This window comes from Penaeus chinensis, chromosome 21 (assembly GCF_019202785.1).
Source record: "Penaeus chinensis breed Huanghai No. 1 chromosome 21, ASM1920278v2, whole genome shotgun sequence".
Taxonomy (NCBI): domain Eukaryota; kingdom Metazoa; phylum Arthropoda; class Malacostraca; order Decapoda; family Penaeidae; genus Penaeus; species Penaeus chinensis.
The window spans coordinates 16,548,778-16,563,777 of record NC_061839.1 but is presented as its reverse complement, the minus strand read 5'-3'; the positions used below and the strand labels follow the sequence as shown (position 1 = coordinate 16,563,777).

General features: G+C 32.1%; 2 protein-coding genes across 2 annotated transcripts in view; one reads left to right on the top strand and one right to left on the bottom strand.

The window, feature by feature from the left end:
* The window catches only part of LOC125036329 (N-acetylgalactosaminyltransferase 7-like), a 13,873-nt gene extending 5,426 nt beyond the window's left edge, over positions 1-8,447 (top strand). The window contains exons 8-10 of the mRNA XM_047628869.1: positions 3,064-3,162; positions 3,426-3,551; positions 4,624-8,447. Of these exons, the coding sequence (XP_047484825.1) occupies positions 3,064-3,162; positions 3,426-3,551; positions 4,624-4,764 (366 nt within the window). The 3' untranslated portion in view covers positions 4,765-8,447. The remainder of the gene's footprint in view (positions 1-3,063; positions 3,163-3,425; positions 3,552-4,623) is intronic.
* A 4,169-nt stretch (positions 8,448-12,616) lies between these two features.
* LOC125036328 (eukaryotic initiation factor 4A-III) overlaps positions 12,617-15,000 on the bottom strand; it is a 9,793-nt gene continuing 7,409 nt past the window's right edge. The window contains exons 5-8 of the mRNA XM_047628868.1: positions 14,294-14,432; positions 13,777-13,944; positions 13,195-13,378; positions 12,617-13,019 (exon numbers count right to left, since the gene is read on the bottom strand). Coding sequence (XP_047484824.1) covers positions 13,003-13,019; positions 13,195-13,378; positions 13,777-13,944; positions 14,294-14,432 — 508 coding nt within the window. The 3' untranslated portion in view covers positions 12,617-13,002. The remainder of the gene's footprint in view (positions 13,020-13,194; positions 13,379-13,776; positions 13,945-14,293; positions 14,433-15,000) is intronic.

Sequence of the window (15,000 nt, the reverse complement as noted above, 5' to 3'; positions counted from 1 at the left end):
CCACTGGCAATGGGTTAAGGAATAAGTTAGGGATCTTGTGGCATTTTTATGGTCTAAGATGCATTGAATGTGAAATGAGGTTACTAATATTGGATGTACGGATATGATGAATTATGAGATGGATTAATTTAATGTAGTTGGTGTGAGGAGAGAGTGATGTTTTATATATATTTTTTTTTAGGTCATTTATGTAATCTTATGTCAAATTGGCTAAAGATGTAAAATATGTAGCCTGATATATATGCAGTTTTTTTTTTTTCTTTCTTTCTTAGTGCATGGACATTTTCCATAAACTTAATAGTCTTATCTCCATCAGTCAAAATTTATAACCTGTTCTAGAGCAGAGACTCATCTTACTTTTGACAAAAATTACATTTGTTTTAAATGTGTTCTTAAAAAAACAAAAAAAAACAGAAAACATATGAATGGATATATAAATTCCAAAAAAATGTAAATAGATTGATACATGAAAATTAAGTTACTAGTAAAAGCTTCTAATGTTAAAAAAAAAAAACCTTTTACATTATCAGTAAGGATATGTTTTTATGGTTCAAGAGGTAGTTCAAAATCTGATGCTGTACAGAATAGACTATACACAACATTTATATTAGCCCTTTTTTTTAATACTTTCAATAATGGTGAATGTAATTTTCCTGACTTTCTCAAAAATATATATGCAGGGGCTCATTTTATTTCCCACACCATTATCTTGGTCTGTTAGGTCTTCCTTCTTAGTTCATATCAGAAGGCTCCATCTCAAAAATTGTCTACAGAAAAAAACCCATTATAGTGGGTTGTTATGTATTTAGAAGAAGGAGAAGAAGAAAAAAAAATGAATGATTGTAATTTTTCAGTTGTAAAAGACACTCAGATCTTTAACTTACAGTAACAGATGTAAGTTTGAAAACTCTAGCTCAAAAATGTGAACACAGACAGCCAAAAGATGGATAGTTCTTTTAACTCTTGCAATCTGTATTTTACACTTTTTTTTAATATAGTTTTGTTAGTATTAGATATTTAGTTTGGTTTTAGCTTTTGTTAGTTAGAAACTAGTAGATGTAATAACTATTTTCTTTTAACAAATGAGGAGTAGTTTTGTTAAAAATTAATATAAAAGGAACTGCATTGCATGTATTTTTGACTATCCATCTGACGACTACATTTAATTTACTTTTGTTTCAGTGAAACATGATCTATGTATAGAAAACATTTTATATTGTGATTTGTATTTAGATACATATATTTATACTGTATATAGATTTAGAGTTCATAAGCAATATGTTATCATCCCATTCTTTTTATGAATATAACATTGTAAGAAATTTTGGTAGGAATGTAATTAGTTTTTATATATGCATACAAGATATCCTATAAGTATATCTTGTAATTTTTCAAACAAAAAAATCTTGAAAGGCTTAGATGATACATCTACCCTTGTATAGACAACCTAAGAGACATGACAATACCAGGACTCACAGACTTTTTAAACTGACCGGTAGCTCCGCAGTGTAGTTGGTGACTTCTGTTGGGACATTGTTGGCCAGGATGCTCCATCTGTGGTTGAGACCTATCCATGTTTGGGAGACTCACTGGGTGCAGATACTAGTCAGGTATTTGGTATGATTAATCAGTAAAGGTTAAGGCTGCATGAGGTAGTGGTTGAATAAAGGTGTGTTGGACAGCAGACACTTACCTTGTGCTTATATCGAAGGTGATGGAGTATCTGGTATTTCTTGGCTGGTTCATGCGGTTTTGAGGGTTGCATTGTTCATACCTCTGTTTTCTTCATGTGTTCATTATGTTAAGAGATTCTCATATTTAACCAATTCAGATTTCATTGATTTGGTTAAAGCCCGTTGGACCTAGATGTCGTGACAGATATATCATGAAAATTTTTGACAGCTAGTCGGGTGACAGGAATATGTCATTGTTGAAAATGTACCATCATGAAAAATTTGGCCAAAGGTCAAGGTGATGGGAATTAATTGCTGTGAGTACACAAAACTCTTGAGAGGATGATTAGACTAGTGAGCATTTAGGAAGGAAGGTGTCATCCATGAGCCATGCATGGAAAAGCGCTGGCCCCAGAGACTATTTCCATGCTCAGGATCTTATTTCTGCCTGCCATGACCAGTAGCACAGTGTTTGTTACAGAAAATCTATTGAAATAAAAATATTTGAAAATAACACAAAAAACAAAATGTTATTTAGTGTTATTGTTATTGTACAGACTTGCAGATTACCTTGAGAAATATGGTATCTGTACAAGCAAATGAGTCTATTAATATCTTGATACAGTATATCAAATACTGGAAATGGCAAAAAAAAAACAAAAAAATTATAATGCAGAAAGAGACAATAACATTGTAAATGGGAGGCAAGTGTATGTGTGTGTGTATGGGCTGGGCCTGCAAACCACACATCTGCAAGTCACACTTCAAGTAAGACTAATGTCTGGATTTTAGGCCATGTGTGGGCAGCAAGGCACCTGGAGCCAATGAGTTAAGGAATAGCACACTTTTGTGATGGCTCAGTAATGAAAACATACAAGTTAGTTTCTTTATAAGAGGAGTTTGTGGAAGATACTTCAAGTGGTTTTATAACTGTTCTTCACTTCTAGTAAAGCACAGTTCATATGATATGGATTTCCATTCATATATTGACAAACTGGTTCATTCATATTTAGAATTTTGAACTTAACAAACTTCCATGCTCCAAATAAGGTAGGATCTATGGATGTGCTGGTTGTTAAGGGGATAGTAGAGGTCTGCAATGATTTTTCAGTAGATATTATTCTGGTAGTGATCTACAAGCAGGGAGGATAGAAGTCATGAATGCTTTTTTTGACTTTTTATTCTGGCAGTATGTGGTACTGGTGTGGGAACAACTGCATTGCTCCCTCATGGTAAATAGGGTTGATGGTAATTTCACACAATTCTATATCACACTTTAGACTCATGGGTCTTTAAATTCCTCTGGCTTCAGCTTTGATGAGTTCCTTACACTGTCTATGGGGCAAGGTAATACTCACCATTCTTTCATCTTCTAACACACTTTCCACAGCTACGTAATGCTGCTACTTCCCAGTGCCTTGATACTATGGGTCACCCAGCTCCAAGTTTGATGGGTATAGCACACTGTCATGGGTTTGGTAACAATCAGGTATGTGAATTAATAGTATTCCAATTTTAGAGGCATGCTAATGTTTATTTGTAAATATATATTGATTTGTGTAGAGTTGATGTAAAGTTCAATTGTTTTCTTTAGAAAATTAATAGTAATCTTGAGTTCATGTTTAGTTATTTTTTATACATGTATTTGACAATAAAGTAATTTACCAAGTGAAATAATGATTTTGATAGTAATCCAAAGTTTGGTCTATAGTATTTCATGAAGGTATTAATTAATTTTTTTTTGTAAAACAGTTGATACGGCTAAATGCTGAAGGACAACTAGGTGTCGGGGAGAGATGCATTGATGCAGATAGCCAGGGGATCAAGCTAATTTTCTGCCATTTAGGAACTGTGAATGGTCCTTGGGAATATGATGAGGTGAGTTCTTTTAATTTCCTTTAATACCATAGCTAGCATTTGCTTGGATTTATTGTCTGGAGAGTTCTTTTTAAAAGAAAGTATGATGTAGATTTGTTTTCTATAATTATATTATAATTGATAAGATTTTGATAAAGTAGTTATATGTGGGTGATGATTGTCAATATCCATTTCCTTACCATCAAATAAATTTATTGAGGATCATGATCAAATAGTAGTAGTATACCACATATTTGATATGGATTCACGAGACAGATTTAAGATATTGATCATCTTGCAATATTGATTGGATGCTTAAGTTATCCCATGGGTTGACAGAATTGAGCAGGTAGTTAGGTAATTTCAGTATTATTTGCTGTAGATCTGCATCTCCACAGGCTTCATTCACAAATGTGGAAAACCATAGTGAGTTTTCAGACAACTTTGAAAGGCTGAAACTCCACTTGTGATTCTCCCATACTCTCAAGTGTACTTGAAAACCATAGTCTAAACCACAAACCATATCTCCCACCCCCTGACAGCCATAATCTGGACCAAAACTTGTTTGTTAACAGCTGTCTGGGACAGGATGATACATAGACAGTCCCCTTTTTATACTGATTGGCATCAGCAGTTTTATAGTTCTGCTATACAAGGGAGGATATGTTCTCTTGAAGTATATAAGCACTGTAGAGCTGTGGTGAATTAATATCCAACTTAATGTACTGTGGATAGGTAGGGATATTAACATGAATTAAATTGAGACTACTAATTTTAAAGGCATATTCATAAGGATTTTAAAGGCATCATGTTATGAAGATCTAATTAAATTAGGTAAATACAAGTAATGCTTTAGTTTCTTATTTTTCTTTATAGGTATGTTTATTGTGAATGTTCTCCATGTATAGTGTGTAAAATTTTGGTTGTATATGAAGGGTGTAATTTGTTAGAGGGTAGTTAAGAAAATTTATCAGAGCTTTAAGATTGGGTTTCAGGAATAAAGAAAGTATTTGCTTTCACGAAAATGAGAGAAACTAAGGAAAAATACACAGTAATTCCCAAGTCTCTTATTCTGTTTATATATTTGTTCCAGACAAGTCATTTGCTGTTCCACAAGAAGTTGGGGAAGTGTGCTTCTCTACATCCACAAAATAACCAACTGTTGCTGCTTCCCTGTGACCCAGTCAACAACTACCAGAAGTGGAATTTTAAGCAGATTACCCCTAAATGGTGAGAGGGTGTTAGAAAGGTTGTGCTAGTTTGTGAGTGATTTTTCTTGAGGACTGAATTTGTTTAAGTGAGTGTTGAATAGATAAATAAGTAAATGAGTTTATATGTATGTACATACATATAGTTTTATGCAAAAGAAGGAAATCACTATTACCTCTAAATTTTAAGAAATAAGGAGAATTGTCAGTCATTAAGTGTAGAAAATATGATAATCAGAAGTCCTTTGTGACTGCCAGTTGTGATCCAAATTACATGATAATATATTCTAGTTAATCAAATATAAGAAAAAATCATGCACATGGAAGGAGAATAAACCATTCTTTTGACAGTGTAATATATGTTAATCCAATGCTGTTGGGAACATGTGATATCCACTGTACTGTTGCTTTGTAAAATGTGTTTACTTATAGATAGCACCACAAGTGCACAGTCACCAAGGATTCAATCAATGGATTTGATCTTACCTGATTTCCCCCTTCTTTAGGTTTTTGGGATTTGTTTTCTAACGCTGTTATTGTTATTGACATTGTAATCATTATGATATTATAACAATACTAATTGCAATATAAGGTAAAGAATAATCCCAAAAATCAAAGAAAAGCAGTAAAAAGATTAGGTAAGTAGGACTAGTGATTGAATACTTTGTGGAGCCATCTATGAGTAAACACAATTTGTAAACTAAACTCACACTGGGCATGGTATGTATGTGCATGCCAGCCCCAGCAACATTGGGTTGAATTAACATATGCCCTAGTGTTTGTATTCTGACATTACAGTTTATAGTTGATCTATAGATATTTAATTTTATACAGTGAGATGTAAGAAGTCAGGTTACCATTTTTAGTTTATAATATCCAGAAATAAACATAGTGTGCTGTGGTATATGAACTCTGGTTGAATACAGAAAAGTTAGCTATTATTTTAACAGCATGTGAAAATTTTTACTTGAAAACCATTTTTGATAACAGAGACAAGGAAATATGGAAAAGTGCAGCTCAGTCCTAACAAGAGAGATGGACTGCTGAACAGAAGAGAAAACTATACCATTTTTAGTAAATTATTGGACTCTATATTGTATTTATTTTATTGGTTTTATCAAATGCTAATGAATGATTTGTTTGCTATCTATTTTGTTTATATCATCAATAGAAATAGGTGTTGTTTCCAAGTTTGTTTTTTTTCTTCTTCTTTCATTTTTTTACAGATATAGTAAAAATATTTCATCTGTTACACTTCTTTTTGCATAATTTATAATTCTAATCTTGGTTATTTAAAGTGAAGGGAAAATATCTCCCACATCCTTGGTTCTTCTGAATTTATTTTAGTAACATGCATTAATTATTGGTAAGATGATTCCATTTTGAATAGATTATAGGTGAATACATATATATCTTGTGATCCATATGGCAGAATTAGATGTATTTAACCCCTTGGATCTGGGTGACTTGGATGATGGAAATATGTTGTCATAAGTGCACAAAGCTCATGGAGTGTGATTCGACTCAGTGGGCATTTAGGAAGGGGCTCTACATTGTTTCCACCAGTAAATGAGTATGGAATCTACCATTTGTGAGCCATGACTGGAAAAGTGCTGGCCAAAGGGAGGACACTAGTTTTATGTTCAGAATCCTTATTCTGACATAATTAACAAAATGTTATTTATTGTTATACTTATTGCACAGAGCTATTAATTAAATACCTAGAGAGATGACATAGAATCTGTGCAAGGAAACCAGTAAATTACCTTCTTGATGCAGCATATCAAATGACAAATATAGATCTTGAAAAATTGAAAAAAAAACAAAAAAACTTTGCAAAGGGAATGTTTGTGTTGACTTGGCCTACAAGCCACACATGGGAGAGTTGCCACTAAAGTAAGCTTAATACCCAGACTTTGGGCCAGGTCCGGGCAGCGAGGCACCCGGATCTAGTGGGTTAAGCATGCAGTAGTTTTAGTACTACCATGTGCTCTTTCATCAACCTTTTTATGCTTTGCCATGTAATATTATTTGTAAGTATTTACATTCAGAAAAGTAGTAATTTATATAGCCTTCAATCTTCAATTTGGTATAGAAAACTGACTGGTGTAAATAGTAAAGACACAAGCAGATACCATATTTTATGTTCTTGAAATATTCTGATATTTCCCTGTTACTTTTTTGCTTTGTTCTCTCTCTTCTCTTTTCTTTAGTCTCTACCTTTGTATCTCTTGTTTTCTTTATCCCAGCCTCTCATTTTTTATTGTTATTATTGTACTGTAAAAGTGGCACGGGTTGTTTAGTTTATATGTGGGGTAGATCATTCTAGGATGTTTTTACTTAAAGCTGCATTGAAAAATTTATATAATGTTTTGCTCATAACTTTAATGATAATGAAATGGCATCACAAATTACTGAGAATACTCTTGTGATTCTTGAAATATGGACTTTTGGTAAACAGATGTTTTTATGATCTTAATATGATTATGAATCTGCTGTTAATCTCAGTGTATGTGTATGAAGTACGAGAGCTAGGGCTTTTTTGGTTTACTTAGCTTTTCCATGATTTTGAGAAATGGCGTTGATTGATTAAGCCATTGTATAAATGATTTGATGTGAAAAATTAATGATTTAAAAAAAAAATTCTGTAAGCCTATTGACTTCTGCCTTCCTTTGTTTAGCTCTAAATTTTGAAATATAATTTACTTTAAAGAGTACAGTCAGGTTTGTATTAAAAATTAATCAAGAAATTGGTTAAAATTAATCCCCTGGATAATTTTTTTTTTTTTTTTTTACTGTACCTAATCTTTACACCATTTACTAATCCCATACTCTCTATTAAAATGGGAAAGCCTATAATTGGGTAACCTCTAACCATCATTAGTTGGTCATGCACTAGTGCACTGGAGCTCCCAGAAAGGCTACCTGGCCAGCTGCAAGCAGCAAGGATCAGGTGAACTGCTCTGACAGTTCCCGGTAGAAGTGCTGAAGAGTGAAATTTTGGACTGGTGTCAATGAGGTAAAGTCTAAAGATTAATAGAAATAAGGTATTGAAAGTAAGATGCATAAATCTTCATAAGGTTCGGTATCACAACTTGATTTATCAGTTTAATATAATCAGAAAATGGTCATTCTTTTTAGTTCAATTGTAAAAAAATAGTGAAAGATGAGTTGGTTAAGACAGAAATATGAAAAAGATAAGATACTTATTCTTTTGTATATAATTTTTTTCAGTTTTAGGGTGTTTGGTATTTCTTGCAACTCAAGGGTTTTGAGCTAAGATGGTGCTGGAAGAGACAATGTACTTTTTTTTATGTTCCTTTGTTGGTAGTTATAATTCTAATCTGTGCACAGATGAGGTAGTTTGTTTTTTAAATGTGATTTTTTTTGTGAGATTTAAGTCTTATGCATGTGTAGAATAATGAAATTACAAGCTTTCTGTATAATGTTGACCAGTATGAACATTCCTTACCTTATTCTTTGATTGAGTTCTGTGATCTCATTTTCTTTTGAAAAATTCTGCAACATTTAGAATTCCACACTTTGATGCATTAACAATTTCATACATTATTTGTTTTTGTATTTTGTGTGTGTTTGTGTGTGTATGGGATGTGCATAAAACTTAAAAGTCCATGTGACTTAACAAAAAAATGCTCATGAGTAGTTGCACCTTTTTTCACCCTAAGCAAATATACTTTTAGTGATATCACTGTGATTTTCTTTTGATGATCCAGCAATGGGAGCAGGGCTAGTGTATGGTAAATTGTCAAATTTTCTTACAAAATGGGGAAAATGCATAAGATAAATATATGTATTTAAGGGGGATGCACTAGGAGATTCCAAGTGGAGGTTTTAGCATTTTTCTTGTCATATGTATTTGGTCAAATATGATTTTTTTTTAGTGATAATATTCTGCTAATGTTATAAAAAACAAAACAAAGCAAAAATGTTTTTTTTTTATTTCTTTTTCTTTTTCTTTTTCAAAGAGGTTACAACTTAGACTTTGAGGTAATTATTTTTTTGGAACTGTTGATAATATTGATATTAAAATTCTGTATATTTTCTTAGGCATAAAATGTTAAAGAAATTAATTTGAGTATTTATGTTGGAAGATCTGGAGAATAAATAAAATTGCAGATCATAGATAGGATGGTAAATAGCAATACTAATAGCTGTAATATTTTAAATCTTTAAGTTTGAGAGATCTAGTTATTATTGTTATCAATGCCAGGTAATTGTAAGCACTTTCAAGATAATTTTTCCTTTGCACACATATTAGCTCAGACTTTCTGAGAATTATTGTAAGCTAAGTTACATACTATGTTCTTTGTTTGTCTGTGCTAAATTAATTTATAGGAAATGGTTTGCCTGTCAGATATGGAGTATATCACAAGCCAACAATAGTAATTCGTGGCATGTTCTCCTTTACTGGGATTTCCATCTGATGTTAAATCATTAAACCATTCGCGACGGGAATGTCACATATCCGTGCCATCCCCACTGTGAGTTTACTTGTTTAATTGTTTTCACACATAGATGGCTACACTTGTACTAAATCACCAACGAGCCAATTATGAGTACTGCCTGTCTCATCCGTTTACCCTTTTCTTTAATTTATGAAAATATTTTACGTTATCTTATTTTGCTATTACCAATGTTTATAACATTATAGTAATTATAATGTTTATTACAAAAATAACACCATCGATATTCATAGCACTAGTAAAAAAAAAAAAAAACATTCCCGCCAATTCAAGGAAAGGTGATATCAGGTAAGGCAGAGCCATCTATTTCACAAAAAATGTGCACAGCATTTTCCCCATTTTTTTTTTTGTTCATTTTCCCCATCACGAAAGGGTAAAGTATATGTATTTATTAAAAGAAATAATTAAGCATTTTACATAATGGCCTGGAGAGAAATAGCAGAACACAAAATATAAATTATATAAAAAAGTTAGGTGCATCGCTTCCTTTCAGTGTACATACTCTATGTCTGATTTTTGCCTCTCTTAGCTTTATTCCTTCATTGAAGAAAAGCAATAAATGATACATCAAATTTCCATGTGTGCAATATCAGAATCAGTAATTAATAAATGTATTACTGTGTAGATTTTTATTCTTTTATTTAATTATTATTTTTATTTTATTTTAAGTAATTTTTTTTTTTTTTTAAGCTTAACACGTGCACCTTAAAAGGTTTACACTGTAGTCAAAATCTGCTATCTATAGATGTTTAAACTTAAAATGCATTGATTCTTCATCTTCTACCCTTTTAGTTCTGAATACAGAATTTTAAAAATAAATTACGTAGGATAGGATAACAATATGAAAACTACTATGTTAGGTGATTCTGACAATTAGCATTGGGACGACAGATAAAGTAGGTCTATTAAAGAACATACAGGTCTATAGGTAAGGACATGACAATCATTTATTAATAACTAGTTTTTCTTGTTAATTTATTCATTAATTTTATTCCATATACTAAATATAAAGTAACTAATTGAGCTTGAAATATTCCACTATTTGATTATTACTGATTGCATTTTGATATTCTAATACAGAAAGCATTGTACATGCACTACCTATACCTTTCTTGCACACACTGACAAATGCACATGCACTTGACATGATATTTCTCTAATTTTTCTGTGATAAAACATGAAATTTGTTTGAATATTACACATTCCTAAGGTTGAGTGTGGCTTAGGCAGTGGCATCTGTGAAAGTGGTTTAATTTTATACTTTCAGGCATTTATCAGCAAAAGATAAAAATGTTGCTTGCATTTTCACTTTCAAATTGTCCTGTGGATTACAGTGAAGAGAAATAAAGATATTTTTAACACTCTTTTTCATTACCAGATTTTACCCAGTAGAGGTGATTACAGTTGAATTTGGACTGTCATGAAGAAATATAGTAGAATAAATAAATAAAAGATTGTGTACATAAATTTGCATAATGACCCTCCTCCAGTAAACTGATTGGTGGAGCCTGAGGAAGGCCATGACATATTACCTGTTAGCCACAACAAATGTATGGGTGTTGAGTTTCTTCCTACTTTTCATATTTTGTGTCCCTCATGATGACTTCATTTCCGATACAGTAAGAGACTAATGGTTTGCAAATGTATGCGACTGATGACTTTGAAAAGATTATCTGGGACTCTATCAGGTCTTTAATAGATTAATAACCAAAACATTATTATATATAGCCAAGGAAAGTATGTGATCTATTAACATGTGCAAAATAATGTATGTAGGAGTAAAACATTACATGCCTCTTGGATATGTAAGATCACAGTAATTTAGGAAGGTTTTAAAACTTTAGATAACTGCAAAGATTTTGATTAGTAAAATAAACTTATTCTTGTTCATACAACTGAGCATTACTTGATGGGCACAAGGGCTTTGCTTATCATTGAGCATTGAGCATTAAACAGCCAAAATGTACATGCCCTTAGTGGAGTGAAATAACTAGACAATGACTGCAACCATTAGACTATGTGGATATCATGGACATTGCATGGCGAGGGCACAGTCTCCTAGGCAGGGCTGAAGTGTGTGGATAGAGCATTAGTAGTCAGAGAACAGGTTTGCAATTTCACTGTTTTATGTTATAGCGACATGTGGGTAATTCATTGAAAAACTAAGCATTACAGCAAAAATATAATGATGTAATGTGGGCATGTAGGCCATAATGTTTTAGCTCATTTTCTAAGCACTTTGTCATGTAGCCCCCACTCTTTCATTTCAGCTATGTTTTGAAAAATGTTGGGATTTTGTTAGTAATACATCAAGATATACAGTAGTATCATCTAGGGAAAGACACTTTCTTTCATGATATATAGCACTACTAAATACTGCAGTTACTCATGATTGTCTCCAAGCTTATAGTAGTACTTTTTATTCCTTTTTTCGTTTAGCTTCTCGCTTCTGGTTTATTACAATGTAACCTTGAAGTACACAATTATGTTTTACATACTGTCCTATGTCAATTGCATTAATCTTTTCTGATATATTTTAATGGATTGTTAATATTGTGTTGAAATTTGTCAGTAATGAAAACTCATAAAATTATATGAACAAGACAGTTAAAACTGTTACAAAAAAATTATTTAATTTAATTCTGCCTTTTCACTTGTTAATTTGTATTGAATCCTCTTGTATTATATATTTTTTGGCTTTTTTATTACACTCCATTTTTTTGTGTGATTATACTAATTGATGCCAATTTCATGATCTTCAAGTGACTGGATAACTTCACTTTTCCAAAGTCTTAACAGTGCATAGTTACCCCCAAACCACAGTGAATGGCATGTATATACACGTCATGCCCACTGCAAGTTTAATTTATGAATTATTTTTACACAGATGGCTCCACATGTACCAAGTCACCAATGAGCCAATTATGAGTACATGTCTCAACTATACCCTTTTCCTTGATTTTCAAAAATATTTTCTGGTATCTAATATTGCTGTTAGAAATGTCAATAACAATACAATAATTATGAGCATTGATACCATTAGTAAAAAAAAAAAAAAAAAAAAAAATAGTGTTTTCCCATGAAAGGTGAAATCACAAGATCTACTACTTGACTTCTTTGTGGCTAAGCCCTTGCAGACATATTTCACAATCCTACAGTGAAACACATTTTCCCCAAGGCCTTAGGGGTAAGCCAGGTCTTACCCCTAAGGGTAAGGATACTGAAAATTAACAAATGTTTATTTGTAACTGTGGTAACTATTTTATCCTTTTTATTGCTATTATTTCTGTTGAAAATCTGCATACTACTTTTATATGATTCTCTTGAGCATTTGCTTGTGGAAAAAAACAGGACAAGGAAGCTGGATATTACATCCACATAGAAATGCAGGGAACTAAGTCAAGTGCTTTATTGTACACTTCCAGTACAAAAAATGCTAAAAATGTGTAACATGTCACAAAAGGGTGATTAAACAAAGAGTGAAGACATCTGCTTCACGCTTTCTCTCTTCCAAACTTGAATAATACATACTTTCTGAATTGAACTATGTAAGCTTTGGTATGCACAAAAACAATATAATATAAATGTTCATAAAGGAATTTGTGGTTCTTTCTAAAATTACATAACCAAGATCCATCAGAAACCATTCATTTCACTATAAAAAAGGAATACTATATATTAAAGAAAAACTACTGTGTATTTTTACTGTGTACAAATACTTTTATGTATGGAAAATACATATCTTATCATAATGGATTTCAGGTACTGTCCCACTTCAATTTAGATTAAATCAGCAACTGTAATAAAAGGAGGAATATTGGTTAGACAATGTACAATATATTTAAAACACTAACAAGGATATGCAAATTCACTAATAACAAATCATGCACATATTTACAATATAACTCTTTGTAAATCACTCAGACTATTGTTAGTACAAAATCATAAAGAAATTAAAAGAATTACACTTACCATTCATGGGCATTTCATCAATCTGTGTTGAGTAATACTGTTCAATATCTCGCAGGATACGAATATCATCATTCTTCACAAAGTTGATTGCAACACCTTTCCTTCCAAAACGACCAGATCGACCAATGCGATGAATGTACAACTCACGATTGTTTGGCAGGTCATAATTAATGACCAAGGATACCTGAAAACAACATAGTTACTTGAACCAAAGATATGTAGCTTTTTATTGTGTATGTGTCTTGTTACTTTTAACTCAGTGCAGACAGGTGCATCACACCATACTGGACTATGTGCTACTTGGAATCAAGAAAAAAGTAAAAGCACAGAAAACAATTTCCCATCTCTGCAATATTTGTTCCAGTACATACAAGTTAGAGCAAATGAGGGACTGTAATTCCTCAATGACTGCAATCATGACCAATCAAGCAAAGAACTATTTACTGCATCCAACATAGACACCACCTGGTAGCAAGGGATTAAAACAACTTTCCATGACTTGAGTTATTCCTGGAGTATTCTAAGTACTGTCATGAAGTTTACTACCTTATAACCAATGTTCACTGCCTTGGCTATAATTACCTGCTGTACATCAATTCCTCTTGCCCAAATATCAGTAGTGATTAGTACTCGACTCTGGCCTGAACGGAACTCCTTCATGATGGCATCTCGCTCTTTCTGTGGCATGTCACCGTGCATGGAAGACACCGTGAAATTGGCCTCTCGCATCTTTTCTGTCAGCCAGTCCACCTGATGATTGAGAAAAATAAAACTTTAAAAATTTGTTACAATTAAAAATTACAATTCCATAAATTTTACTGGAAGTAGAAGATGTACATAACAATAAGACTACAACAAGAATAAGGTACTACTAACACCTTCTGGTACAATACATTCTTTACTCTACTTAAGTTTTGCCTAAGTTACCAAAGCTAAAGCAAAAAGTAACAGGAAACAATTTTTGAACAAATAAAGTGGATGAAATGCTCATTATCTTTTGAAAGTGAATATTAAAAACAGATAACTTGTATTGGAATTGGCCATAGTTTAATTTTAAAAATTAACCACTCTCAAAGTGAACATTTAAAGTGGGACTTACCTTACGCTTTGTGTTGCAAAAGATTACTGCTTGGGTGATGGTCAGTGTATCATACAAGTCGCACAAAGTATCAAATTTCCACTCTTCGCGCTCTACTGCCACAAAGAACTGCTTGATTCCTTCCAGTGTCAGTTCATCACTGTCAAATATTTAAGAGATATTGAGAAAAAAAAAAAAAAGAGTTAAGTCAGCATCTATGACCAAGTTCACAAATACTGAATGTTGTGTTCGTTATTTGTGAACTTGGGTAATGAACTTGCACATTCCACTATATCTTTGTGAATTTTGTCTACACATGACACCAAAAGTTTGTAGGCCTATTTGTATACCCACAACAACTACAGCAATAATAATAATAATAATAATAATAATACTAATCATAGCAATAGCAAACAATAACAACTTAAATAATGTAAATCATCATCATAATAATAATAACAACAATTGCAATAATCATAATAATAATAGTATTGATAACATTAAGAAAACAACAACAATAATGATAATAATAACAATAAAAAAACACTAATAATACTAGCAACAAAAATAATAATAAAATTTTAATAATAGTAATGATGATGATGACAATAATAATAACCCTTAAAAACCATGATCACAGTGTATTAGACATCCATACACATCATCCCTGAGTCAGTAGATTCATCCTTTATAACAGCAATAAAAAGCATAATAATGCCAATAACAAT